Source organism: Aythya marila (assembly GCF_965140915.1).
Source record: "Aythya marila genome assembly, chromosome: 1".
NCBI lineage: Eukaryota > Metazoa > Chordata > Aves > Anseriformes > Anatidae > Aythya > Aythya marila.
In genome coordinates this window covers 194,889,427-194,914,640 of record NC_139042.1, presented here as the reverse complement: position 1 = coordinate 194,914,640, position 25,214 = coordinate 194,889,427, and the positions used below count along the sequence as shown (strand labels likewise).

At 38.5% G+C, this 25,214-nt stretch overlaps 1 protein-coding gene across 4 annotated transcripts in view; it reads left to right on the top strand.

Moving 5' to 3' along the window:
• The window catches only part of MAGI2 (membrane associated guanylate kinase, WW and PDZ domain containing 2), a 771,385-nt gene that overhangs the window by 734,808 nt on the left and 11,363 nt on the right, over positions 1-25,214 (top strand). For all 4 annotated transcript variants that reach the window (XM_082759166.1, XM_082759165.1, XM_082759164.1 and 1 more), the window contains one exon: positions 12,773-12,911. In XM_082759166.1, coding sequence (XP_082615292.1) covers positions 12,773-12,911 — 139 coding nt within the window. The remainder of the gene's footprint in view (positions 1-12,772; positions 12,912-25,214) is intronic.

The following is a 25,214-nucleotide window of genomic DNA, read 5'->3' as shown; positions in this document are numbered from 1 at the left end:
TGTAAGCATCCCAAGTACAAGGTCAGGCAATTGCTTCTATTATTTTTCTTCTGATGACATAGCTTGCAACATAGCTTGCTTGCAACAAGAAGGACAGGGCACCTGTGAAACTCATAGCCTGACATTAAAGCCCTCTCTTAAGCCATGCTAGATGTTAGCTTAAGTCTCCTTTGAAAAGCCTCAGTACCATGCTTCTGAACAGTAGAGTGTCAAATAAAAGTTAGCTATTGCTAACCACATTCCCCAGAAGACATTTATTAGGACTGAGACCAGCTCTTCAGACTTCTCAAGGCAATATGAAATATGCAAGCAGCTATCTATCCGGACTCTGAAAACTCTGTACAACAGTGGAGTTTAATAAGGGAGTATAAGCCCATCTCCTCAGAACAGGACACTCCCGAACGTCTCAAGTCAGGCACTCAGAAATTACTTGAGCTATTCTGGGTTTGCTGGGTAGACAGGCAGAACTGAAATGCAGGCAAAGTTTAAAGCAGCTTCAGGTAATTATGTCCTAACAGTGTCTGGGAAGTCTTTTATACTGTGCACAGCAGTTTTTTTCTTACATGCTCATCATAGGATTTTTCCATTTTGGCTTTTTTGTCTGCTTGTTGTTACACACACTTAGCTTGGTGTTTGTCTAGTCACTTTATCACTATATCTATTTTTAGCAGACCTTGATTTATAGGTTTTTAATGATAAAAGTAATCTGTTTCCAACAATTAAGCTAGCATTCCCTATGAATATAACACAGCTTCCACAGACACTTTTCAGCCTGTGTCATAATGTAATATATCATCATTCTGTTTAAAAACTATCTTTAGTAGCTGGTGTCTTGCATCTTAGAGAAGACAAAATCCAAGCTGAAATGGAAGGACTACTACCAATTTGTGAGATTCCCATTCCACAGACAAACTTTTTACTAGCTACCACAGGCAGTACCTGCAGCTTCACACACAGGTATTGTCTCCTAACCTTTGTGATTCCACACTCCACATATTACTGCTTTGTTTCTTTTGTTTCTTCAGACCCTCCAGAAAAAAAAAAAAAAAAGAAAAAAAAAAAAAAAAAGGTTTCTGTAGGGGGTAGGGTTATCTCATCTTTTTGTAGGGCCATTGTCAAAGGGAAGAAGTAAATGTGAAAAAGCGCAGACCATCTACAGAACTGTTTGTTTCCTGTCATAAATGGAGCTTTAAAAGTTCAGAAGGAAGAATGAATGATTCCTTACTCTACAATAAATGTAAATCTTTAAGAGGATGTTGCTGTGCAGACCCCACAACTTGCATTGGCTCCTGGTGGGAGCCTCACCTGGACTTCTCATTAACAGAGAGCTCAGTGTCTGTTTTAGATGCTCCATCTGATTACCCCACACTGCAGGGTTATTTGATGCAGTCTCCAGTGGAATGCACCGGCAGTTGCAGCCTGTAAGTATGGTGAGCAAGAAGTAGTTTAGCTCAGCCTGACAGTGATTAGAACAAAAAGCATTAAAAACAGGAGCCAAATAATTGTCACACAGTAGATGTGACAACCAAGAAAGCTACAGGAAGGAAATTGGAAGAAGGCAAAAATGGCTTGTTCAGTCATTGCTTTCTTACAAACATATAGGGCAATCACAGTAACCAAAAATTAAACCAACAATTGGCCAGTGTGACGCTTAATTTTTGCTGTAACAAAGTTTGGAGTCTTATTTGGGATCAGAAAGAAAACTGAAGCCTTGGAGATAAAGTGCCGAGTGACTTCTGTGAATCTCCAGTTCTTACAAGGCAATAAGGTCCTATGTTCAGACTATTGGAGAAAAGTGGATATTGCTATTGGAACACCTCTTGCAGGCTTATGGTAGTTACAGCAAGCATAAAGGTGAAAGAAGCCTAATAAACAGAAAGGTCTTCTCCAGGTGGTGCACTGAGAGCAGCAGGAAGTCAACTGCTGAGCACTTAGAATGAGTGAGGGCTTGAGAAGACTGTCAGAAACCATGCTGAAAAGTCACTAATATTTAATGTTAAAAAATGGATGTTATGCACACACATAAGGGACACAAGAATGCTTCTGGAAGATACAGTGCTCCACCAGCCTCTATTTTATTATAGTTTTATGCACATATCTGAAAGACAAATGCCTACAATGTGATTCATGTCAGTTAAGTAGCCAATCTTTCCTACGTAAGTAGCACTTACCCTTAAATCCTGCGGCATACCTGGCTTCCTTTAAGCTGTAATATAAATCTTACCTTCATAGTAAGCATTCAGTGAATGTCAACACTGTCATTACAGTGGAACATAAAGACAAAGATATTCTTTGTCCCATCCATTTATTCTGTGATTTGTGATCCATCTGAACAGTACGGTAAAATGTTTAGCTATGCTTTACCACCGAATTGCATGTCCCTTTGGGGTAATCTCATTCATGTGCCAATTCCCTACTACATACATCACTGTCCAACCTCACTTGTAGAGAGAGTGGGTGTGATTGATCTGATCTCTGGGAATTCAACTGGAATACTCGAGCATATGAGCTGTGTGTCAGCCTGTGGTAAGAGGAGCTGCATGCCGGGTTAGTATAGTTGGCAGAACTCAAGGAAGAATATATTGACACACAGACATAAAGCTGATCAACATTCTTGTGTCTACAACAAAGAAATGCAAAATGAGGTCCTGAGGGATGCTGAATATATTCTGACAGCATAAAAGCATAATAAATCAAGGCTGGATTAACTGTAGGTGAGCTATTATTCAGCATTTCTCTAAAAAGCTGTGTTGTTGTTTGTTTGTTTTTTTTGTTAGAATTTGTTTGCAGAAAGATAAGGAGAAAGAGTACACCTCTCATACATGTAATTAACATCATACTCTCAAAAATGTTCTCAATCTGACGCATTCAAAGCATCTTTGTAAATCCATGCCTAATAGAAAAGTCCTTCAAGCCACCTATGAAAAAGAACAAGTTAATAATCTTGCTTAAAATAGTTTAGTATGAAGTTTTATGAATAAAATACTTAATTGGCAGACAGGCACCATATTTAAATCTATATTTTATGGAATATTTATAAGGGTTTCCAGGTCAAAAAAGATAATTAGCTGTAAATTCAAAAATTAAGAGTCCAGAGCAATAGGAAAAAAAAATGGAGAAACCAAATTATGTGCTCTGACACCTGAAACATTTTGTCCAGCCACAGGCATAACAGAGGCAGCCTCTCTTCTGTGTTTTCCCAAACTCCCACAAGTCAGAACTGGAAGAGGTCACCTGTGAAGGTAAAAGGATGCAAATATTAGATCCATTCCTACAGCCCACCACCCAGCCTAATATCTTCACTCCAAGTACAAGTAGATGATGCTTAGGGAAGGACTGTAGAACATGTATGAAATGATTCTTCACCTGCTATAACAACATCCAAACCTCCAGCAGGCAACACTTTACAGATTTTTTTCATGCTGGAATTTTCATATTTAGGATCCAGAATTACTTTTAGCGATTTATTTGAATGTGCTTATGCTTTTGAAATTCCTGATATGCTATATCAATGGGTTTCAAAAATGAATGTTTACATTATTTCAAAACAAAAATCTTTTTTAATCATAGCTACAGCATAGTAATATTATGATTACTTCCTCATTTTCCATATTATCCCTTATTCTGTTGACCAACATCATATACACCTTTTTCTGCCGATGTTTAGCAGTCTATTTCATCTTGCCCTATAAGGGAGCTTTCCTTCACCCTTGACCATCCTCACTGGCCTCCTCTGAACCATTTATCAGTCTATCACATTCTGGAGGTAAAAGCACTAGAAAAACCTGAAGTTTTTAAAGATATTGGTGCTCCTTAATGACTTAATGATGGTTCCTCCTTTATTCCCTATTCTTTCTCTAATGGTTAACATTCTGTTTGCTTTCTTGACTGGGCTGACATTTCAGAGAACTAACCATAAAGAATGTAAGATCTTTCTCTTCAGGGGTAATGGTTAATTTAGAGTGATTGTGTGTGTAATTTTCCACATGTACTGCACTTAGCACTTAGCACTACTGAATTTCACCTGCTGCTTTAACACACAGTATTGTGCTATCTTTCCACAGCTTTTAACATTACATTTAGATTTGACAATCCTGCATGGTATTATGTTGCCTGCAAATCTTATCACACAATCTTCAAGCTCTTCACCAGGCCACTTACAAATATGCTGAACAGAGTAATCACTATGGTAAGGTCTTTGATTGTGAAAATTGACCACTTATTTCCAGCTTTTTTTTTTCCCCTTGAATTTAATCTCTTACCTAGAAGACCCTATTCTTTCTCCCATCACAGCAGAGCCTTTACTGAAGAGTTTACTGTTAGAAGCTTTCTGAAAATGTCAGTATACTAACCATATCTCATTTATCTACATAGTCATTGACAGCTTCAGCGGCCAGCAACAGGTCTGTGAGGAATGGCTTCCCTCTACAAAAGCCACACTGATCCTTCCCCCATATATCATAATTATCCATGTGCCAGCTAACCTTCACGTTCCTTATTGCTTCCATCCGTCTGCTGGAATGAACATAAGACTCAGTTGGTCACTTTCCAGGACTGTCTTTTAGGACTGGTGTCACACTTGCCACTTCCTATTCCTCTGCTACTAAGCCATTTACCGAAGTAGGCAGCAGATTACATCCTGTAGCTACTAGTTCAGCAGCTTCATATCCAAATTCCTTCAATCATGGATGAGTGCCATGATGAGTACTTCTGGTGGTTTCTTCCTATTCATTTCATCAATTTGTTCTACAATCTTTCCCACTGGCACTGCTGGTGGAGCCAGTTCCTCAATCTTGCCCCTCCACTGAGCAGGCCCTTTGCAGGGTTTTGGCTGCCCTCCTCTTCAGTGAACATCAATGCAAAGAATTCACCTAATCTTTTTCTTGTGGTCTTTTCTATCTTGCTATTTTTTGAGATCTTGGTTCTCTGACAGGCTCCACACTTCTGGTATGTTTGAAAGTACATTCTTAGCTCTGTTTTATCAGTCTCCTCCTCAAAATGTTTCCATGGCTTATGTTCAGAGTTTATGTTCTTTTCTGTTTTCCTGTCTGGATACAACTTTGGATGGAGCATTCTCCATGAAAACTTATGCCTAGGCTTATGTATAGGATCTTTAAAATCTGCTTGTAAATCTTGAGTTCACTTTGCATTTGCTTAATGGGACTGGCTGAGTCCATCAAGAATATATCAGAAACTTTTATTTTTCCTTTTTTACAGTCTCTACTGATTCCCATCCATGATTGCAGTGGTGAAATAGCTATTAACATTACATTATTCTACACTGAGTCATCCTAGCACTATTTAAAAATGTACTGGTATACACTTTTCTCTAGTAAGTTAATGAATGTTCCTTTTATCTTTGACATCTTTAATTCACATATACATGGATTATTTTGCAGCACTGCTGACGAAGACTTCAGGTGTTCTAGAGTACCATAAGTCCCCTTAGTTGCCAACCACTGCAAACCCTATTTTCGTTCATACACTCCCCATTCTGCACAGACATGAGGTTATGCATTTTCCAGTTTCCAAGTTCTCTTTCAGTAATAGAATTCTAAATTTCTCCCTATTCTCAGCAAAAGGTGAAAAGGTGGCTTCCCTGCTCAAACAGCTGGATGGCCATCAAACAGAAGAGTTTGTGACTTAATACCTTCATGGGTGGTTGCTTCAAATAGTGCAAGGCACACAGCCTTGTAATTCCTCCAAAGAGAAATATTTTTTCTCTTACCAAGATATCCAAGCTACATGTACCTACAATACACTTGAGGAAGTCCAAGACTAGAAATACACCAAGCTATACATTACAAGTGGCAGTACAAATTCTCTGCTGTGAGGAAATTTGCACAGCAGATACCCAGCCTGTGCCTAACACCAGGCAATGATATCAGGGCTTGACATCACTTGGAAATTCACCAAAATAGATGTTCTGGAGCTGCTATTTTGTTCAGTTTCCAAATACAGACAATCTCTCAGCCTTTTGGACTTATTAACAATAACAACAGCAACAAATATATATGAAAAAAAAGTTCCGTTATAAAAATAGAATGCCCATATAAAAAGTAATTAAGAGTAATTAGTCTCTTTCCCGAGGTTTAATTAGAAAATGCATTAATAAAATGACAGATAGCAATGCCCTCTGCACAAATCATTTGAGGCTGCTTTTATCATTAGATTTCCTCATTTAACATAGAATGAAAATGTGCATATGCAATTAATTTCATTTTGTGCAACAGGGAACTATACACCTGCTTAGAGACGGTTTCTTACAAGCTAGCAGAAGCAAATATACACAAGGCTATCGCAAGTGGTTTAGAAGTATGTTTGAACAAGGAAAAACTTTTATTATAGTAAAGCTATATATATTTCCTTCTGATTTTGCCTACTTCTGAAATTTTGTTTGTATGTGCTGATTGGCTTTTTTTTAAACAAGACAGGTAATAATTACTATAAAATATGGCCAGAACAAAGACTCTGCAGCAAAACTCACATGTAATAGCAGCTCTTTATTCTAATGATTCAGAGAAGCTTTACAATTTTCTTTCTAATTAACCTATCAATAGTGATGTCACTTAAACACTCCTTAGGAATATTATCTTCTCATTATTACCAGAAAACATGCTGCCCAATTTTATAGCTCAGTTGTTCTTATGCATGGATGGAGAGTCTGAATTAACTTGAACTGAAACAGATTTTGTTAAGAGACATTTCCCATACACACAAACTACTTTCATAAATACATTTAAATTGTTAATATTCAACTTTAAAAGCATTAAGTGGAGGGAAGCATTCAGTGTTTACTTTGTGCTTGGACACTGTAAGAGTGTAAGAGAAGAATTCTTCTTGTTGAATGCCATCAGGTCAGGAGAAGCACCGGTAGATGTGGGTAGGCATTTATATCAAAGGGAATGAAAATTCAGCCAGGGCCTCATTTGATAGGAAGAAAGAAGCATAACGAGAAATTGACGTGTGCAAAAGTTGCCAGATTCATAGCTGGAGTGTTTCTTCAGAATAAACACATCTCAGGCAACAGACATGCACACTTACCCAGCCAACTTGCCAGCCTTCAGCTGGTGGGAATGTCTGATCGCTCAGGCTTTGTCATCTCTGCTGAAGACTGCCAGGAAGGTCACAAATCAGAATTGGTGCCATTTTCTTGGGGGGTGCCACAGTGCAAGGCCTGCCTGTTGGGAGCAGAAAGGGATCCATTGGCTGGTTCACGACTGGCAACCAAACTGCCACAGACCCCATGCAACAGCACCTTCAGGTTAACATTTATTCTACAGAGCCAAAGGCAGTCTGTGGCTTTGTGAGATTAAAATATTGTGTTTCAAGTGCTGCACTCTCAAACCTTTCCTGTGCTGTTTGTGCACATAAAACTTGGTGATTAGGATGCACGCATCCTCTCAGGCTGTCGTGAAAAAATTGCACCTGAATGGTGTGGAAGTTGAAGGTGTAATTTTAGGGATGGCTAACTCCACAGACTTTGGGAACTATTTTTTATGTTAATTTCTTGACAAAAAAAATGAAATCTGTAAGTGCAAAGTGACAGAGAAACCAAACACCGTGCAAAATAATGATGTTGCGACATTGAAGCTTATCTTTTGGAATATTCTGGTGTCTCATGCGAAAAGCTTTATATCTCCACAAAAGGCAGCTTGCTGAAATGACTCTTATAAATAAGAAACTGATATTCAAATGTGTCACTTTCCATGAAAGGAGCTAATGCCACAGGGTCATACCCAATAAAGGATTCAGACAGTCAAAGCTTGATGCTACAACACCTGTTAGGTGGCTGGTGTCCCATTAGATGCATAAGGAAGATTAAATGTGTCAGAATGATATACAGGCAGTCTGCAAGAAAAGTATAAAAGGTAACAAGGTAACATAAATATATTAAAATAAATATGAAGAGAAGGAAAGTATAGGTCCATCACTCACTGAGAATGTGGAGGAGGCTGAAATATTCAGTGCTTTCTTTCTATCAATCTTCATTGAGATATTCAGAAGGACCATTTTCTGAACAGTACACCAATTTCAACAAAAAGAAATGAGTTGAGATAAGATTAAGGAGAAAACTGCTTAAAGAATTTTAAGATTCAAGTCAGCTGAAGTTGTTGATTTTCACGTATGCTCAGTGATTTAGAGAAGGTAATTTCTAGACTATTAGTAACAATCTCCAAGAACTCATGGAGGACAAGAAAGTTGGTAGAAGACTAGAGAAAAGCAAACATATCCCTTACTTTTAAAATACATTAACAGACTAAAATTCCTTTAACTTTCATTCCCAGAAATAATCTGTGGCAAGTTATCAAAAAGTTGAAAAAAATAACACAGAAGTTGTGAAAAACAAACCTTGTCATATTAGTCTAGTTTTCTTTTTTATTTTCATTTTTATTTCTTTGTGCAAAAATGGGATAGAGAAGGTATGAGGCATCTTCTTTTCACCTTTCAAAAGCACCTTGTAGGAAATTCACAGTCAGGATGGGGAAATAATGACTCTCAAAGGATGTTCTGAATGTTTTGTTCCTGAAGGAGGATTACAAGTGTGAAATTACAAGTGTGGTTCTGAAGGGTCTGTGATGACACCAGCTCAATTCAATAATTTCATCAATAACTAGAGACTTATTGGTAAATAGTAACATTTCTTAATGCCAAGAGGTTTTTAGAAGTCTTAGAAGGCTTTGAGGAACTGACTTCGATTTCAAAATGAACTTTTCATACTGAAGCACTCAATATGATAAAATTCACTGAAGTGCACTGTGTTTCTTTAAGGGTAGCAAAATTATATGCACAGTTTAAAATAGGGGGTAACTGTCTAGATAAGACTGCAGGGGATAGTCTTGGAATCATAGAATCACAGAATCACAGAATGGTTTGGGTTGGAGGGGACCTTAAAGATCACCCAGTTCCAACCCCCTGCCATGGGCAAGGACTCATCCCACCAGACCAGGTTTCCCAAAGCCCCATCCAGCCTAGCCTTGAACACCTCCAAAGATGCAGCATCCATAGCTTCTCTCAGCAACCTGTTCCAGTGCCTCACCACCCTCAGAGTAAAGAGTCCAGGCTAATCATGAGTCACAAATTTGATGTGCTACAAACATGCAAAAATCTTATTCTGGGAGCATTATTAACAAGAGTGTTTCTCCCACATGGGAAGATTTTTATCATTTTGATCAGTTTTGCTTACCCCCTAGCTTAATATTATCTCCAGTTTGGAGACTCTGTACAGACTTGGAAGTACCCAGAAGAGAATTACCAAGAAAATGTCATGTGTGGCATAAAACTGCAGGAAACAACCTCTGTTCCTAAAAAGAGAGTAACTTCAATATGCGGGTATACCTGAGCTCCTCTTCAACAATTACTGGGTTTTAAACAGGAAGAAATAGCCTCAGCAAAATTCCATGTCTTTCCCTCTCTCCAGTGAATGATCTACACTAGCAGTATCTGTCAAGAGTCACACAAGAAGCTTTTGCTTTAAGACAAGGTTTTGCTTTCTGAAAAAAGCCACCTAAGTAGAGAGAGAGACAGCCTCCTGTGTCAAACATCACAGGGCTGGGGGAAGGCAAGCAGGTTTTAAATGTTAACTGGAAAAAAAATAAAAAATAAATAAAAAATAAAGAATAAGAACCCATACTTTATTAGACACAGGGGAAACCAGTTCTCAGTCAAGGTTTTCTCTTTTGTATGAATTCCCTAGATAGCGGGGAGTCTAATTGAAGCTTTTCTAAGGGCAAGAGCATTCATAACGTTTCTCTTCTGTGTTGTTTTCCATATCTAATCAGACCTGGGTTTGTGCTGCACAGGTGGCATGTTTCAGTTATACATCAGTCAGCCACAAGACACAAATGCATGGAAAACAATTAACCCATGGCTCCTGCCACTATTTATTTTCACTCTGGTCTCAAATCTTGTAATGGAAATTTCAGAGTACCTAATTTTTACATACTTGTTTCTCTCCCCTCCTTCAGTCACATAACCAGAATGCTAGGCTTTAATATATATTTTTTTTTAAGTTTTCCAAGGTTATTTGCACATATGATTTTATATTAAAAAGAGGGAATTATCAAATCAGCTACTTGCTGACTATAGAGAAAAAAAAATACTGAAATACAGAAAAGGTTACACTAATACAAGATAGCTCCTGTATATTGACCAATGAGAACAGAATAAAGGCAAACAGCAAGGGAAAATATGGCATTAACTTAACCTTTTTACATATTAAACTGTATTAAAATCTCCTCCTGTCTTTCTGCTCAGGAGTGTAGAAGATTTTATTTGAAGGACTGTGCGTGCACTGAACAGCTTTCATCATTACTCATTTTAAAGGCTATATATCAAGGAGTGTTAAAAACACCTCCTTCATTTGATCTAATCTGGCACTTCTTCTCTCAAAACATGTTAACAAGATCATTTTAAATACCTTCTGCAAAACTTGGTATATCCAGGCAACATGGCACAAAAAGGAGCTATATTTAAGCCTTTGCAAAATCTGACTTGACTTTTACAGGATTTCTATGAGGATTTAATTGTTTCACGACATTTAGAAGCAGGTTTTCCCAAACTGGTGGAATTTTGTCTGTGTTTGGCCTTACTAACATCCTTGTAGGGAGAGTACAATAAATCCATCTTTCATGTTTGTGCTGCAGAAGTGGCAAGACGGATTTTCTGGTTTTGTTTTGTGTGTGTGCAGCTACATCCTACCAGTACTGCAAAAGTCAGGGTGACACAAACAGACCTGCATGGCCAAACCCAGTGGAGATCACTGCATGAGCACCTCTGCTGCATGTCACGTTGGCCTGGATGTCATCAGAAGTGTCTAAAAATCTGTACTGCATGCTACATCCATGTCCATTCCTCCTAAAGGAGACAATCCTCTAAGAAAGAAATTTGCGCTGCAAAAATAAGGCCTTTTGACACTAAATAATCCTGATTTTTTTCCTCCACTGCTCAGCCTACAGAAAATAAAGAGCACGATAGCAAGGCTCAGAGGTTTTATTCGGATCAATGACTTTTTAGTTAAATAAAGTACTGAAAGAGATTGCGTACAGTATCCTGGGAGAGTTCTTAAAACAGGCTGCAACTCCTATTGACAAGTATGAATTCTTATAGAGAAACTGCCATAGTGCTTTTAGTAACATCTTTTCTGAACAAAAGTAGGGACTAGATGACTTCTTGACATCCCTTCCAGTTTTCTTTGATGCTAGGAGTCTTGTTGACATCTCATATTATGCACATTTATTTGGTAAATACTATATTTCAGACTCAGGAAGGAAGGAAAGCCTCTGGAGGATTATGCTTTCAGTTGACAGAAATACAATAGTAGCAAAGAAAGCATATAAAACAGAAAACATTTCAATGTCCAAGGCCAGCAAAGAGCTGGTTTTGTTAGGAGAGGCTTGTAAGAGGAAAGGGAAGTACCCATCATCTTGAAAACTGTATAGCCTCTTTAAAACCCTCTCTCAGATGCATGCAGCATCGCTATTTTAGTGAGTTGGATCTGCTCAGCTCTCCACAGTGAGGAGGCTGTAGATGCAGACCAAGGCAGGTGTGATCCCACCGAGCAGATATGCTCTCATGACACTGATAAATGAGTTTGCTGAGCCCACCCAGCTGAGACCCTCAAGCAGCTCTTGGATGCACGTCACCTGGACCAACACTTTTGCCACCACTGGGATCTTCACGCAAGTCAACAGGGCTTGGAGGCATCTGCAGTGCAGCTGCAAAACCTTCATTCCAAAGGCTGTGGTGCTGCGAATGCTGGGCTGGCGTGTCACCTCGCCATGCTGCTCACTGAACTGTCTCACAAAACAAGTGTGTGGCCATGGTGCTGCAGTACCAAGCAAGCTGTACAACTGCTGCTTGCTCCATGTGCTGGTGCCTACTGTGCATGACCATGGAAAGCAAGTGCTCCGCTATTCAGTGAGGGGTTTCTAGCATCCAAAGCCAGTTCTTCTCACTGAGCAGAGCAGAGGCAGAACATCCCAGCAGGACAAGGCAGGGAAGGAGATTGGGGTGAAAGGTAGACACAGGCATCAGTGCCCTGCTTCGCAGCCAGAGAAATAGAGGCAGAGAAGTACCAATGAGGCTAACTGGCCGCAAAGGCAGTGGAGAAATCAGTGGCAGAAATCTGTAATCAGAGCTGTGAGGACTGCTGCTCTGAATGGACATCCCAGCAAAAACCACCTGTAGATAAAAAGTTCAAAACATGTTCCTGAGAATCCAGAAGATGTGCATGGGCTGTGCAGTGGCAGCCACAGCAGCTTACCTTGCCTTCTTTCCTAGCTTGCTTCATGATAATTCTAAATCTGGTGTGAAACTTTGCTACCAAGATTTGGATAGTCCAATGGCAGATCTCAGTATTTGCACCCTGACCCTCTCTTTTCTCTATGAAAGCAGCCAGTTACATGCAGCAACAGTCTTCTCAGGCCAGCACAACACTGCAAGCTGAAGTGTAGCATGGGTAGTGTGTTTCCAGCGATTCCAACATATCAAGTGGTTCAAAAAAACTCTTATGTATACAAGGCACAATAGAGGCTATAAGTACGTTACACTGATTTCTGCAGAAGATGAGCAGCATTTGATACACCCCATTCAGAATCCATCTCGGAGGTTATTTAATCTGCCAGTGATATCCCTCAGACAGACAGGAACAAATTTGCCTTGATGTGTCTGTCTGTCATTCAAGTAATCTGTGATCCATTGAATATGTCTCTTTCTGAAATGCTCATTTTCCTGCAATTCTGTCTGACTCGATGTTCTTCTTACCTGACAGGTAGGAGATCAAATAATTGAAATCAATGGAGAAAGCACAAGGGACATGACACATGCCAGAGCAATAGAGCTAATCAAGTCTGGTGGCAGGAGAGTGCGACTGTTGTTGAAACGCGGAACAGGCCAGGTCCCTGAATATGGTGGGTTTTCATCTTTACATTTTTCTATTTGCATGCACCTATATAAATTTGCTTTGGTATTAAGTAGCAGATTGATATATTGTCATGTGCTGGGGCACATTAAGTATGGACTTAAGTACTTACCCAAGTACAGGTGGACTTATTCACATTTAAGTGCTTTCTTGGCTCAAGACCCTATATGTGTACTTCACTGTCCTCAGCTGCCCTCCTGACACAGGCAATGGCTTAGAAGATGTGCATTGGAGGAAGCACTTTGAACTTTTTAGGGGACATCTCTGAGTGTTCTGGGAGTTGCTGATTTGCCTGTAAGCTGTCTTTTCTTTCCTCTATTGGTACTTCTCTGAACATTTTGAATCACAGCAGCTCAGATCTAAACTCAAAGCATTAAAAAGAATGTGCTTCTTTGATAACCCCACCCACAGTATTATCTCTGACAGTATACACAGTTGATCATGTAGAAGTTAACTCTGAAATGAAAAGGAGACTTCTCAACATGGTCAGAAAGTAAGATCCATTCTTCTCACATTTTGTTTCTGGGACTTTTTCAAATATTTCAAACTGTGAGTAACTTAGATAATATTAGATCTTATTTCACTACTGAAATGACAAGAAATAAAAATAAATTACCCAAAGATCATTCAAAGACCAAAAAAAAATCTTTTTGAATGGAAATCAAGTCTTACAGGTCTTACTCTAAAATACAGCGTGACAGTCATATATTTACATAAGTTCTATGATGTCCAAAACTGAGCCTTAAATATCTCAGCAAAAGGCTTGTTTTTTGTTTTTGTAAATGATCATTCCTTAACTTCCTTATGCTAGAACATCCAATTTCCAATGTTCTGTTTGAAGTTCCAACATAATTCCTATTAAAATCAGTAATTGCAGTACGTATGAAAATGCAAAGTAATACTTAGGCTTAAATGTAGGTTCAAGTCAGCCTTTGCTATCAACATAAATTCAATACCTCTACTGAAGACGTTAGTCAGTTCCACTGAAAGCCAGTGCTTTGCCAGCTGTCAGTCTATTTAGTAATTGTACCATTTTCCCCTCTGAACTAGAGACAATCCTGTGGCTGAGGCAATACTTGGCAAAGTGTTTGTTGCATTTTTACCAGCTTTCAGGAGTTTCTCAGCTCATCTGATGATAAAGTCAGTCAGTTGTATTTTTTATGAGTGGGAACAAAGCCAGAATAGCTAACAGTGATTATGATAAATTGGTACAAAGATATTTAATATCAATTTTAGCCAATATATAACCCCTCCAGGGAGAACTCCAGCAGAGATTCAGATAACCTCCAAACTTGATTTATAGAGAGAGGTGCAACATTTTTAATGAAAGAGCAAACAAAAGTCCATGACTGACTTAGCAATAGTAATCCTTCTCAAATAGCAAAGACATGTACCAGCCGTTCCCTCATCCCTCAGAAAATGATTTAATATAATGGGGGTCACAGGAGACTGTTGAGAGCAAAGAATCCATACCAGATCTGATTACAGTTCAGAGTCTTTCCAAATCTGACTTTCTTAAGATCCCAATTCCGGATGACTCTTAAACCTAGGCTTATGGCAGATCTTAAAATTAATGTATATGTTTATGCAATCTTATAGATCTGTACCTTATTCCAGAGTCATAAGACATTGTAAATAGATGGAAAAAAATGTGTTTATAGCATTGTTCTGGGAAAACAAATCCCCCAACAGGTATAATAGAGCACAAGCTTTCCCTTTCCCAAAAGTACCTAAGTAGGAAATACAAATAAACCACTACAAATATAGGCACAGCTTGTAGTGATAACAGAAAAAAATGTGACTTCACAGGACTGTTTAAAGCTTTGCTCACCATTTGAAAAGTCATTTGGAAGGCTTAGAGGAAAGGCTGTGTCAAAATGCAGATGACTGTGATATAAGCACTAAGGCACTCTTGGCACTAAGGTACTTGATTTGGTGTTGGGAGTCAGTAGGTCAGGTTGACAGTTCGACTTGATGATCTTGAAAGTTTTTTCCAACCTAGATTGTTTTATTCTATGATTCTGGTTCTATGATTCTGATTCTATGATTCCGTAATATTTGCTACCAGGAAAGAGTTAAACGTTTTCCTAGCTGCACCCCCAGCTTACTGCTCCTTATGAGAGAAGAACTAAGCAACGGTGCTTAAAATCCATGTTTGCCTACTGCACTGAAAAGCAGAAGTGTTCAGAAATTCCTTTGTAGCGTTAACACAACCCACAGAAAGCATAACAGCAGAGGATAACATCCACATGTCTGCAGTTCTTAATGTGAACATGACACAGGCAGAGAAATGTTAGGACTGTGTCCAGTCTGCAGATAGAATGGAAACAAAATAAGAAGATGAAATTATCTGAGATATTCAAATCCTCCCTATTTAATTTCCAACGCAACGAGAAGTGTTAATAGAACAAAAAGAAGGTGCACATAAAAATCAACAGCACCCTCTTAGGAAGTTGAAAACAGAAAATAACAAATAGAAATGATTAAAACCAAAGGGCATTCCTCAAGAAAGCCAGAACCTCAAAGATAAGTCAGTGCACTGCAAAGAGCATCTGTCAGCTTATTGTTGACAGAATTTTTTTTTTCCAAATAGTGGCAAATTGAACACAAAGAAGATTGTGACAATAACTCAAGGACAAAGTGGTCCTGAGGTCATCAGACAAATTAGTCCAAACTTAGTAGTTCCCTTTTCTTCCTACCAGAACCACACAGCTGAGCTGTAACAAGACTAATTGCAGATTTTACTGAAAGAATCAGCCTTTTTTATTTTTAGCAAGCACATCAGAAATATTCTTATTATCATCAGCGTCCAGTTCTATACCCCTTCAGTGGGAAATAAGATTTCATTGAGTATCAAAATGCAAGGCTGCAGGACTGAGCTAGCATCTGGATTGCAATGGTGGTATGGTGCAGAAGAGTAGGGAGGAATGCAAACACAGAGGAGGGGTATCAGGATCCTTTCCCGGTGAAAAATCAGGGCTTCCCAAGTCAGCTGTAGTAATGCTGCATTTTGAGTCCTTTCCAACAGCAATGACATTCAGACTCACAGCATTAAGAAGGAAGCTTACCTAGAATAGCTGAAACCAAATGGCCAAAAAATGCCACATTATTGTCTTTCAGTCTTCTACTTTTTATTTGTGTGATATAATTAATTCTTTTTAAATTCCGGAACCATTGTTCTGTTAGTGCAAAATATGACAGTATGTACTTAAGTACAAGAAATACCACCGTAGGAATGATTATATGATTGGCGTCAGTAAAAGCAGTGTTAAGGAAAAGACATCAGTGATAAGAAAGTGATCAATGAAACAGAAGAATGTGTATTGAAACGTAGAGAGCATTCAGCAAAGAAACTGAAAACACCCCTGAGAGGGTGTAAATCTCCTGAATGAGTTATGTTTGTTTATAACACCTGGAAATCTGTCCCTATAAGTACATCCCAGGAAAACCTGGATGAGCTGAGGCATTGCTTAAACCTGGGGGAAGGAATAGAGTGTTGCAAATGCACCATTTACCTCAAGTCTGGCTGCTGATTGTGCTTGGAAACAAATTCCAGAGATCCTAGAGTCCTTCAGAGAGAGAGAAGTCCCCACATAGCCAGAAATCCTATGCTAGCATGCCCTGCTCTATCAGAATATATGTGAAGGAGCAGGGATATGATTAATGTTCTGAAACGGAAGCTGATTTCACAGCAGAGTGCAGCAAAAGAAGCTTAGAAAACAGATGTTTTATCAGCCAGAATCTCAGAACATGTTTGCTGAGGATAAGGGTAGCCAGAGAAACTGGGCTTCCACAGAAGGTGAATTACTGCAGCTCATCCAACCCCAAAGAACAGCAGCATCATGTTTCATAGGAAATAGCCTGCCAGATATGTTCTGCAAAGAAGCAAGATCACTGTGAGAAATTGGATTACTGTGGAAGAAATAGTAGAGGTGCTGCCGGGGATCCCAACCATGTAGCGCGCTTAGTGCCCAGAGAGTCCTGCTGCAGGGAACACGAGGTCCCGCACACACCACGAGACAAAATTCACAGCCAAAACTTTACCTCTGAGCACTTCTCGGCCCAGCATTAAATACGACTTGATTAAAACAGCAGACCAAGATTTTTTCTCAAAATGGCTGCTTAATTCCCTGTTTATGCATCTGTCTGAGAGGTTATTGACTTCAGCAGGAGGTACTGGGTGCTCAGTCTGTGGGAGCCTAATTACAGGCACTGTATTTTACAGGCCTTAGCCACTGCTGTACAAACACCATCAGAAACACATCTATATTGCGCAGCCAAGCATTAGGATGAAGAGGCATCCCTAAAGGCAAAATGTGGGAAAAAAGCGTTCACAAAATCCAAAGATAGTAACATTCAAGTTTAAATAAAACTAACAAATCGCAGCCTCCCCATCCAGCAATGAGCTCTGCAAGAGGCAAGTTAACTCTAATGACAGATCAGCCCCAGGAAGCTACAGTTTTCTCTGAGAACAACCACTATTTTTCTCTAAATATCAATGGAAGAAGGTCCCTAGGAAAACCTGTGATAATTCACTCTTAGTCTCAGCAGTCCTGGCAACTTGCTTCTTCTGGCTTGCTGCTCCTAGCATTTCCTTTTATTACACAAAACTACATTAAAATATGTAAGTCATTAGAAGGATCTCAAAGTAATAAATTTTACAGCCAAATAATTGCAAACAAGGAAAAAAGGTGAAGGACTCTGAGGCATGGTTAGACCTTGAATGGTGACTTGTGGGTGGGCTCCATCTCTCTGGCAAGGCACAACCTCCATCCCCAGCCTGCTTCCCTTCTGGTGCTGGAGAAGGAGGAAAAACACTGAACCTTTAAGGAACATCTAGACAAAAGTTGGTTTGGTTCCCTTCCTGCTTTCACAGCAGGACTTTAAAACCATACTTTCTATCAAGTTTGGTAGTTTCCCACCTAGTCTTAAGTTGCCCAACACCTCCTGCAGAAAGCTAGAAGTTTTAGAGACTCCAGCCTATTCACAGCAAGGTTTTTGAAAACCTTTCCATTGCCCTGCCCTGGAAATCTGGGTCTGGCCTTGTACCTGCTGTGCCTGGAGGACCAGAGTCAGCAAGGTCTGGTGAACAAGATGTCTGTGTCTCATGGCTGGTTGGCACTTCATGGCTCTGCATAGTGGTTGCTCTTCACCTCTCTCTTTCCCCTTGTTTGACATTGTTAAAAGACAAGTCCTGTTAAAAAGACATGTATCATTGTGTGTTTTCAAGATGTGTTGAGGCTAAATCATGTAGAAAACTCGCCCTGTTGGTTTAAAACGTTATTTTGCAGAGCTAGAGTTTAGATTCATTTTTGATTATTTAAGGGAGGACAAGCTGTGTACATAACAAGTAAAGTTTCAGTATACACAAAGTCATTGCTGGTTAACAAACAAAAAGTACAAGTTATTTAGCAGCAAGCCATTTTTGCAGGGTCTTGAAGAAACTCAGTTCATGTTTGAGCACTATGCCACTGACTAAACCAAAAAAATGTCAGAGTTGTTACCAATGTAAGGATTTTTCATACAAATTGGCACAGTTCTGAAATTTTTAAACCCTTTGCTTTTCATTTAACTCCTTCAAAAAGCACCTCAAGATGTACTCCATATCCACAGTCCAAGTGACTCTACCTCCTGAATATATATGCATAGTAGTTGAAATTATTCACTAATATTTAGACTTACAGCATGCTTATTTGTCATCGCTTTACAGAAATGCTTCTTTCCTGTTACTTTTAAGCTTTTTACTCGGTTGTTCTAAGCATACTAAGAATTCTCTGCTCTAACAATAGTGAAATATCTTTATGTCACTGGTTCTGTTAATTCTAATGATTGGTCCTAGGCTGTTCCTCCCCTTCCTTTAGGAATGGTACCTTCCAGTCTCTCCATGTGCATGAAAAGTGACAAGCATGGGTCCCCATATTTCTACTTATTGGGCCACCCTAAAGACACGGTTTGTAAACTCTGCATGTATATTATCTTTCTCTAATATGCTTTTGTTTCTCACAATTGTTAAATGAGTCTTTTCCAGCTTTTTCTTACACACTAGTTCTCTAAGTAGTTTCTAAGCATTCAGCTCTCCTCTCATAATAGATTATCTTAGATATCGAAGCACCCATGCATTTTACAAAAGTCTTTTAATATACTACATCATTTATAGATGGTTCTTTAAGTTCCAATACTGCTAGTGCAAGAAACACATCAATACGTCTGCCATATATCTGCTTGTTCTCATTACAAAAATTAATGGTATGAATATGACATTTCAGGTAGCAAACCTTAAACTATGGAGAGCCAAAGCCATAATTATCCTCTTCCTTATGGTACTTGGCTTCCAAAAATATTAGTGATTTGAAGGTGGAAGTTAGATAATGATCTCAAACCATATTTATATGCAGCCTCTTGAAGAAATAACTAATGTAAAATTGAAGACTATTTGGAACACTCTGTAATGCAATACACATTTTTTAAACCTGGTGGCTATGCGGAATTTACACATAGCACTTTGCACTTGATTTCAAGCAATTTTCTTCATAAATCAGATCCTACTGCACAGGTTGTTCAGATACATCAAATTTGTAATACATGGCCATAGACCAGAAATGATACCTGGAAAGTAAAGGAAAATAAAAATGTATTTTTCATATCTTTTATTGATTGCTGTCATCACAGAAAACTCAGAAGTGTTCAGATGAATTCAGTCTCCCTGCTGTTATTGACTTTGCACACTGTAGTGTATTTGCTATAATTATAAGGCAAGTCTCACGCTATTGAAGCAGACAGATTGGAAATAGAAAGGAAGCTATTCCCAAAGGTATTCTCCAGCCTCTGTGCTTTGAGCAGTTCCTCCAGTATAACCCCCATCAGCAAGCTGTGTTTAAGTGACCAATTTTGGGCATGCAAATCAGGATAATCTAATCAATTGCTTGCAGGTGTTTCCAGTTACAGGTTATTTCCAGCTTGTGTCTACAAGGAAGAATTTTTGGAAAGCAGACATGCCCCCATATTTTGCTAGTGCAGAACTAGATGCATCTTCTAGAGGCCATTTGAAAAATTGCACCAATGTAGTTCAAGAGTTTGTACTGTACACCGGTGTCTTTCCCCACCACAAACTAGTCTGAGGAACTTCTTCATTACTGTGAGGCCTGTGTAGTGTAAAACTCTGAATTGCACCAGTCCTTGTAGTCATCCTTACCTTACTTCTGCTTTGCCGTCTTAGGCACATGAAGAAAAGTAGGTCAAAGGATCATGAGGATAGAAGTCCAGCCTGGTGGTAGGGCCAGTTCGCAAGTCTCAGTTGTCACACATAGGATGCTCAGTGAGTTGTATTTCCACCACAAGTGTTAGACATTAATAACCATTACTTTCTATGCATTACTTTTATTTATTTTTTTCTCCTATAAAATAACAGACACAGGAAATAAGTCTTCCTGAAATAAGTAGAAATGTAGATCCTCTATAAATATATCTCAAGTCAGTTTTGCAGTCACTCAGATTATTTATTGGGCAGAAAGTGTTGGGACAGAACTTTTCCCAGCAAAATATATCCATAAATCAAATGTTATTTATTTTGGGTCAACACCAAAACCAAAACACCTGACTGATTAAAAAAAAAAAAAAAGTAATGTCAAGACAAATAAAAACATCTGTGTTATAAAGTGTATAGCTTTCAGGTGTTTTTAATGGAACAGTTTGATGAGTCAGGGAGGGATTTTCCTAAAGAGACAGTTTGGAAGGGAGGCTGCAACCAAAATGGTGGCTGTGCTACCTTCATAATCAAAGGCACATCTATTAGAGCATGGACTGAGGATGTGAATCAAATTTCCTGTTTCAGAACAGATATAACCTTTCTGGCATGTCTTAGGAGAGGTCCCTACCTGGTCCCTACACCTACCTGGGCAGCCTGCTCTGAGGAACCTGCTTTGTCAGGGGGGTTGGACCCGATGATCTATTGAGGTCCCTTCCAACCTCTACAGTTCTGTGATTCTGTGATTCTACCATAGCATTATAGGGCAACCTGTTATGAGTCTGCATTTCTCTCACAGAAATTGTTCCATTTTGTATAAATCATTAGTTATTGAAGATCAGTGGGCTTTCCTGAAGTTAGATATAACACAGGAAAGATGCAGATGCTGGAAGGTAGTTTAGAAAGTACACCCAGATCAAGTGACATCTGGCTAAATTCTGTGCTTTCTTGCACTACGGGTTTGGTATCCCTAACCAATGGCAATTGCATTTATATTTGCAAAAATGCATAAACAATTTGGGAGTTTATATTGTGTTTTATTGTTTAGATATAGAAAATCTCCAGCCTTCAGAAATCTCTAGTCATCTGCAAACCAAAATCTTCAAGTTCTTTAGCCCTGATAGTATGTCAGAAGCTTTTATCTTTGTATAATACAAGGCTAAAGCATCTTGGTCTGTGCATTTAAGACAGATAGTCCTACCTGTTCAGAGTACTGATTAGATAATCCAATTCATCCTACTTTTAATACTAACTTTACAAATCTCCAGAGCTGAGGTTAGCTGTTATTTGAAACTTGAACTAGCCCATGTATCATTCATCTGATGTGAGTGTAAAAATCAATAGTCATTTTGGAAAAGTGCCCTTTCCTTCTGCAACCACCTTGATGGAACTGCAAACATTCATTCATATTCATGTTGCATTTCCAATACCACCTTGTTATTTCTAGCAACACCAACTTAATTTCAGGAACCTGTGGTGTGTAAAAAAAAAAAAAAAAAAAAAAAAAAAAAAAAAAGTATCAAAATACTGGTTAATAAAATTGGCCTAAAACCATCAGGCAATTTGAATATGAGCTCCCAAAGGTTCTAGCTGTTTTATTGCTATGGGTAAAAACTATTCAAGGACAAAATTGAATATTAAAATTTGTTTTGCAAACACGTCCTTAGTTTTTAATAAATATGTAGCAGCTGGCAGGAAAGTAGAACATCCTTCTGTTAAATAACAGTATATGTGTATATATATGTACAGCAACTTTCTATTTTAAAAGATATATAAACCTTTTTCACAGGTATCCCTTGATACAGAAATAGAAAACAGTTTTGAAAGGAGGAAAGACAGATGGGAAGACTTTCTGAGTTTTGTGGCTATGTTTTTTGAGCTTCTAGTGAAACGATGCCATTTCCTGACATTTAAATGCAGAACTACCAAGTCCATTCTATAGTCTTAAATGTTGCTTTTGCAATTACACCTCCAGTGATTTTTGGCCAGTCCAGCTGAGTTCTCTAACTCACACTTCCCCCATCTGTATAATGGGAATAGTAATATTTACTTACCTATCTCATGAGAGTGTTATGGGGATTAATTATTTAATGCTTGAAAACCACTTTAAAGATTAAAATTCCTAGTTGACTACTCAGTATTATTATTAAAGCAAAACCTCACTAATCCACATGCATTATAATCCACACCAAAATTGGCAGTGTTCCCCCACATCTGAGCAAAGATTTAATAATAAGGGTGTTGAGCAAGTTCTCTTATTACTAAGGCTTAATTATTATAACACAATATACTGGAGTAGCTTTACTAATGTGGTGTAAAGTGTAGCTAATTACAGCTAAACTACAGTAGCTAAAACAGATGAACAAACATTATCCTTGGCTTTGTTCATGTAAACCGGCAGTCAGACTTACCAGCCAAAGAAGGGGAAAGTCCTACTCACAAATCCTTTTCTAAGAATTATTTTTGTTCTTTCCTATATTTCTGTTCAGTTTATTATACTGGATAAAAGCACACAAAATAAAAGGCCTAAAAGAATACAACCATCTCACCCAGTCTCCACTGCATCAGTTTTTCCTTTCTTCTTGTAACTAGAGAAATAGGAAAAACTGGAATTCAGTGATACTTACTGTGTCTTTGTAATTTGCCGTAAGACTAAGTCCAGTCTTCTGCAGTTGCAGCATATCAAGAGACAAAATCCCTTTCCTGTTGTGTATGTCTCAGTCCCTCTCATTTCCAAGTTCACATTGGGAACAGCACTCCATGGTGCTGTTAAGCAGTTAGCTTCCTGATGTCTCTGTGATAGTATCTTTACAATACAGAGCTCCATATGGACAGGAAAAGTGTGAAGACACAAGTAGTTATTCCTGTTGCATGGCCCGATGGTTCTTATAGCAAAGGTCATGCAGTAAAACCCATTCCACATTTCTTCCACGCAGCCAGTTTTCTGTAATGGCATGTATTTCCCCATAAGAGCAGAGCTGCTGATCTGTATTTTGACATGAAGAGTGATTTGGAGGGGTCAAACTTCACACTCAACTGGAAGGATGCCAAAAATGTTGTGCACCCACCTCTGGCTTAAAATACACATGAAGGTTTTTTCTTTGCATATCCCAATAGTCTCTGTCTCTAAAAATATCAACTGTATTTGGGATACAATGACTTTGAATTCATTTAAGTGACATTTTAAATGATCTGTGGTTATCCAGGTGTAAAAGGTCTTGCTTTTTAGCTCACTTAAAAGAAGCCATAAAGAGCAGTCAGCTCTTTTAGAGACATCGACACACCTATGAAAGTATAAGGAGTTATATAAAATACAACAAGCAGACAAGGTGTTTTGCAAAATCCTTGCCAGAGGCCTGATGCTATGATACTTAAGTCTAGATGAAACTAGCAGATCTTCTTTTGGCTCTAGTCATTAGCACCTAAAATTTGATGAGTCTAAATAGTCATATAGAGTGTGACATAATAAATATCATTCCAACCATTAGAGAGTAGAAGGCAAGCTTCTGTAGAGGGCATTGGTTGCACTTGGCTCTGCCTCTGCCTTCCGTGACATGTCTCACTCCACTATCCTGTGGTGCAGTTCCCAGCTGGTGATTTGTGGCCCTACATCAGGGAGAGGCTAGGGGAGCTCATGGAGGTTGCCAGATTTCTTTTAGCTTGTTACTCTTTGCCTGGAAACAACCCCTCAGAAGCTGAAATGCATTTTTTTTTTTACTTTGATAGTATGTGGTAACTTACTTTCCAACCCATGTTTAACAAACGTGACCATAGAGCATGTTATATTTCGTTTAGCTACAGAAACGCGTATGCAACCCAGAATTTTAAACATCTGGGTTCATTCTAACAATGTGTACTTTGTGTTTGCTCATTAGGAGCTGAACATTACAATATTGCATTCACTTACTCATGCACTTCCATCTCATTAGACAGTTTTTAGAGTAAATTGTCTCAGCGTCCAAAAGATGTCAGATACAACGATAGCCCCAACAGCAAGACTGGTTCCAAGGGCTGCCCTTTCAGTGCCCAGTAGCCTCAAGTCTGAAAAGGGGTTGCTAAAGATAGAATAAACTAATTCAACAGCTTCTAACCTTAGCAGGATGGGAATATTTATTCATGAACCTTGTAAATAAGGATGCAGTTGAACCAAGTTATGTGTTTTGCTTAAGATCCTGCTGAGATCTTAAGTGAGAACTGCCAACACAGCACCTGCCAGGAACAGCTTTCTAGGGGGTATTTGATAAACAGTCAAAAAGCTCTGAATTCCTTACTTACGAACTAAATTTTATGTATTATATAGATACCTTTAATAATGACAGCTATTTATTGACCACACAAGATGTGATGCCAACTGATAACTCCCATTTTAGCTCTGATAATTAATAATTTTAATATTTAAGTTTAATTAAGTGTGTAATATCGAGCTCTTAAATTATTCAGACTTTACGGAATGTTTTTCATTAATACCACACATTCTATTAACATATTTATGAACACCTTTTATGACTTAATGTGGCTTAATTCTATTAATAAAAACTAATTTAAAAGTCATTATCTTTTTTAATTATACAGTAACTTGTAATGCAGATTCTTCCTGCTCCACTGTGGCTCTGGAAGAAAACTGCCGAGGTTTCTGCAGCTTCTGTACTGCTGCCTGACTATGCAGAAAATGTAAAATCTTCTTTACTGAAGGGATGAGTGCCTATTGCCAGAGTAGCTTTGTTCTGATAGATATGTGAGATGCTCAGCACTTCAAAAAGTGGACCAAACAGACTGAAGGACCTAGTGAATGATAATATGTGTTTAGAGTAACATCATTCAAGAGTAGTGTTTAGGTTGTTCATAGACTTAGCACCAACGCAGCAGTGAAGATCTTGCTGCATAGGATACAAGCACAGACTGTAGCTTTTCATCTCAGCTGTTGACAATATTAGTGAGTAATTCTGAAACACTTACACAGATACATTAACTTAATTCAAGGAAAAAGACAAATTTACCAAGTTCTCTCAGATTAGTGATCATGCTCATTTGTTTAAATATTTAATGGAT